The 4,768-nt window shown below is 39.1% G+C and overlaps 1 protein-coding gene across 1 annotated transcript; it reads right to left on the reverse strand.

The window, feature by feature from the left end:
• Positions 1-450: 450 nt before the first annotated feature.
• On the reverse strand, positions 451-2,989 carry LOC142541858 (uncharacterized). The gene is made up of 6 exons (XM_075648314.1): positions 2,930-2,989; positions 2,757-2,873; positions 2,322-2,621; positions 2,094-2,213; positions 1,061-1,438; positions 451-603 (listed from the first exon to the last, which is right to left on the reverse strand). The coding sequence occupies exons 1-6, from the start codon at positions 2,987-2,989 to the stop codon at positions 451-453; spliced, it is 1,128 nt and encodes a 375-aa protein (XP_075504429.1).
• Positions 2,990-4,768: the final 1,779 nt, after the last annotated feature.

Here is a 4,768-nt window from a genome sequence, read left to right on the forward strand (position 1 = left end):
AACTTAATTTCTTCAAATTCCAAGCATTAAAATCGAGAATCGCTACACCAAAGACAATAACCTTGTTATAGGAGACCCAAAATATTCTGTAACTCGCCTGGTATAGAGTCGTTGGAGAACTCTCGTTGAAATTCTCAAGGAAAAGGATACCTAGAAAGTTATATGTGAAGATGAATTCGGCTTAAGGGTGATTTGTGATGATTTTTTAGTGTTTTGAAGGAGAGAAATTGTGGAGGAGGGCGATTTTCGGTGGTGGAGAGTAAAGGAAAGCTGCAGCGCAGTATTTGTTTTAGGGTGAGTTGAAAGCCCTTTTTTTCCCTTCTTAAACACAAACTAGCGCCGCGGCGCTGAGTAACTAGCGTCGCGGCGCTTGCTTCTCGGCACCATAGCATCGTGGCGCTGACTCTTTGAAATTCTGGCGCCGCGGCGCTAATGTTAGGTGCCTAGGCGCTAATTCCTCGGGTAGTTTGCGCTGCGGCGCTTAAAGTATAGCGCCAATATTGCGCAAATATGGCGCTGCGGCGCCCACTGCATGGCGCCTAGGCGCTGAGTCTTTGAAATACTGTCCATTAACCTCCTTTCCATGTCCGGTTCAACTTTTACCTGCATAATAGAATACGTATCAATGTCTAATCGTCACATGTAGAGTTAAATAACATTAAAATGTAAAAATAAATATACTACTGAAAATAAAATAATATAAAAATAAAGAAAACGAAAGCAATAAAAGATACTGATTGGGTCGCCTTCCAACAAGCGCTTGGTTTAACTTCGTCAGCCTGACAGTCACTAGCTCGCTTAGTTCAGTTCGCTCAGACTAACATCGTCGATATTCCGCACTTCGGTCCCGTAGTAGGGCTTAACCCGCTGTCCATTCACTTTGAAGGTTCTTCCATAACTGCACTTTAGCTCGATAGCCCCATGAGGATACACTGTCTCCACAACAAACGGTCCTGACCATCTTGATTTCAACTTTCCTGGGAATAGTCTAAGACGAGAATTAAAAAGCAACACCTTTTGTCCCGGTTCAAATTCCCTTTGCACAATGATCTTGTCATGCCACTTCTTGGTCGGTTCTTTGTAGATTGGCATTCTCATATGCGTCATTGCAGAATTCCTCCATTTCATTCAGCTGTAATTTTATGACATCGCCAGAAACTTTCAAATCAAAGTTCAGCTTCTTTACTACCCAGAATGCTTGGTGCTCCAATTCTAGCGGCAAATGAAACGTTTTACCGAACACCAGCCTATAAGGAGACATCCCAATAGGCGTGCTGAATGCAGTCTGATAATCCCACAACGCATCATCCAACTTAATGGCACAATCCTTCCGGTTTGTGTTGACAGTCTTTTCCAGTATTTGTTTAATTTCCTGGTTGGATATTTCAGCTTGTCCATTCGACTGGGATGATATGCTAACGTCACTTTGTGCTTCACACTGTATTTAGCCAAAAGTGAATTGAAAATTTTATTGCAAAAAAGCGTACTTTCGTCATTTATGATGGCCCTCGGTGTTCTAAATCCGGTGAATATGTTTTTATTCACGAATTTAGCTACAACACGAGTGTCATTAGTACTAGTGGCGATTGCTTCCACCCATTTTGAAACATAGTCCACAGCTAATAAAATATAAGAATGACCAAAATAAGGAGGAAAATGTCACATGAAATCTATGCCCCATACATCAAGAAGTTCTACTTCCAAAATATTTATCAGTGGTAATTCGTGACGCCTAGTGATGTTTCCTAACCTTTGGCATCTATCACGTTATTTCACTAGGGTATAGCTATCTTTGAACAAACTGAGCCAATAAAAACCAAATTGCAACACCTTAGCTGCTGTTCGTGACACTCCAAAATGTCCACAATACGATGAAGAATGACATTGCTCCAGAATTTGATGTGCTTCGACACCATCCACGCATCTTATAATAACTTGATCCCACACCTCTTGTACACAAAAGGATCATCCCACAAAAAGAACTTGATATCATGGAAAAACTTCTTTTTCTGGTGATGGCTCAAATCTGGAGGAAGGGTACCACAAGACAAAAAATTCGCAATATCAGCAAACCAAGAAAGTACAAAATTTACCTCGAAGAGCTGTTCATCTGGAAATGCTTCTTTTATGGCTCCCTCTTCTTTCTTCTCCTCTAACTCAAGTCTCGACAAATGGTTTGTCACTTGATTCTCACTACCCTTCTTATCTTTGACCTCGAAGTCAAATTCTTATAGTAGCAAAATCCACTTTATCAAGCGTGGTTTTGCATCCTTCTTGGCAAATAGGTAGCGGATAGCTACATGGTCAGTAAAAACAACTACCTTTGTGCCGATCAAATAAGGCCTGAAATTTTCGAAGGCAAATACTACTGCAAGCATCTTCTTTTCAGTCGTAGTGTAATTTTGATGTGCAACATCAATGGTGCGGCTTGTATAGTAAATTGCCCCAAACATATTTTCTCGTCTTTGGCTCAGGACAACGCCAACTGAGTAATCGCTCACATCACATATTAACTCAAATGGCTCCTTCCAGTCCGGCACTATCATTATTGGTGTTGTCACCAATTCCTTCTTGATTTTCTCGAATGCTTGCAGAAAATCATCATCAAAGATAAAAGTAGACTATTTTTCAAGCAAATTACATAGGGGTTTAGTGATCTTAGAGAAATCTTTAATAAATCTATGATAGAACCCCACATGTCCTAGAAAGCTCATTATTATGTTCTTTGGTGGGGAGAGTTTTTCGATTACAACCACCTTGGCTCTGTCTACCTCTAGTCCCCTAGAAGACACTTTATGTCCAAGAACAATACCCTCTTGGACCATAAAGTGACATTTCTCCAAATTAAGAATTAAGTTCTTTTCTTGGCATCTCTGCAAAACAAGGGATATGTTATGTAAACAATGATAAAAAACGAAGAGCCAAATACCGAAAAGTCATCCATGAATACTTCCATGATGTCCTCCACCATATATGCAAAAATGACCATCATTCACATCTGAAAAGTAGCAGGTGCATTGCATTGCCCAAAAGGCATCATTCTAAAAGCGAACATGCCATAGGGACACGTGAAAGTAGTCTTCTCCTGATCTTCTGGCGCTATAACAATCTGGTTATAACCTGAATAACCATCTAAAAAGCAATAATGACAATAACCAGCAAGTCTATCAAGCATCTGATCAATAAAAGACAGTGGAAAATGATCTTTACACGTGGCATTGTTCAACTTTCTATAGTTAATACATACTCGCCAACCAGTTACAGTACGAGCAGATATTAGTTCATCATTTTCATTTCTTATCACATTTATTCCACCCTTTTTAGGTACAACTTGCACATGAGACACCCAACTACTGTCAGAAATAGCATAAATCACACCAGCATTTAACAATTTCAGCACATCATTTTTTACAACTTCCTTCATCGCTGTATTCAACCTCCTTTGATGATCCACATAAGGAATATACGACTCTTCCATCAAAATTTTATGCATGCATATAATAGGGCTAATTTTCTTAATATCAGAAATCGACCATCCTCTCATGAGAACTTAATAGATATAATAGGGCTAATTTTCTCAATACTCTCAATAATTTATCTTTTTCATCACAAGTAAGGGAGGAAGAGATGATTACCGGATATGTCGACCTTTCACCTAAGAATGCATAACAAATATGGCTTGAAAGTTCCTTCAAATCAGGGGAAGGAGGTATCACCTCTATTTGCTCATCTACCTCCAATTCCTCATACGGTGCATCTTTTTTTTATTTCATTCGGCAATTCATTAAGAGACACCAGCTGCTCTTTCACTTCCCACTCATCTTCATCAGCAGTTCCATTGACCACAATCAAACAACTCTCCAAGGGATCCCTATTTCATGCACAATCAAGAGGCATACATGAGTCTATAACATCATTACTTTTACAAGTACTTACCTTATTTGTTCCCTTCATAGCATGATAGATGTTAAAAATGACCGCTTCTCCACCAACTATCAAGGTGTGTTCTCCCTTATGTACATCTATCAATGCTCTTCCAATCGTTAGGAAAGGTCTCCCAAAGATTAATGGAGCATCATGATCTTCTTCCATATTTAATATCACAAAATCATCAGGAAAAATAAATTTATCCACTTTTACTAGTACATCTTTGACGATCCCACGTGGATACGTGAGACTTCTGTCTGCAAGCTGCAAGGTGATGGTGGTTGGTTTAACCTCTCCAAACTCCAATTCCCTGTAAATAGAAAATATCATTAGATTAATACTTGATCCTAAATCTTATAAAGCTTTACTACATTGAGAACCACCAATAAAGCAAGGAATAGTAAAACTCCCTGGATCTTTAAATTTATGTGGTAGCTTCTTTTGCAGAATGGTGCTACACTCCTCAGTCAGTTTCACGGTCTCATACTCCTGCAACTTCCTTTTCTTAGACATCACATATTTAATGAACTTCGCATAGTTTGGCATGTGCTCCAAAGCATTAGGAAATGGTATGTTTATGTGAATCTTCTTGAAAATCTTTAGGAATTTTGCAAAATGATCATCCAAATTCTTCTTCTTGAACCTCTGAGGGTATGGAAGTGTCGGCTTCAATATAAGAGGTCGTTCAACTTCAACTTCAGTCTTGGACTCCTCATTTTTCTTATCTTTTCTCTCCTTAGATTCACCCTCTTCAACTGTCTTCTCACTTTCCACTTTCTTTTTGGATGTTTCAACTTCAAGTTCTTTCCCACTTCTTAAAGTAACTGCCTTGCACTGCTCC

This window comes from Primulina tabacum, chromosome 4 (assembly GCF_025594145.1).
Source record: "Primulina tabacum isolate GXHZ01 chromosome 4, ASM2559414v2, whole genome shotgun sequence".
Classification (NCBI taxonomy): domain Eukaryota; kingdom Viridiplantae; phylum Streptophyta; class Magnoliopsida; order Lamiales; family Gesneriaceae; genus Primulina; species Primulina tabacum.

Excerpts from the sequence above, each read along its gene's own strand:
- LOC142541858 (XM_075648314.1), bottom strand. The coding sequence starts at position 2,989 with ATGGTCATTTTTGCATATATGGTGGAGGACATCATGGAAGTATTCATG. Across the intron at positions 2,874-2,929 it reads TATTCATGGATGACTTTTCG|AGATGCCAAGAAAAGAACTT; the intron begins GTATTTGGCTCT and ends CTTGTTTTGCAG. Across the intron at positions 604-1,060 it reads AAAGAACCGACCAAGAAGTG|GTAAAAGTTGAACCGGACAT; the intron begins GCATGACAAGAT and ends TCTATTATGCAG.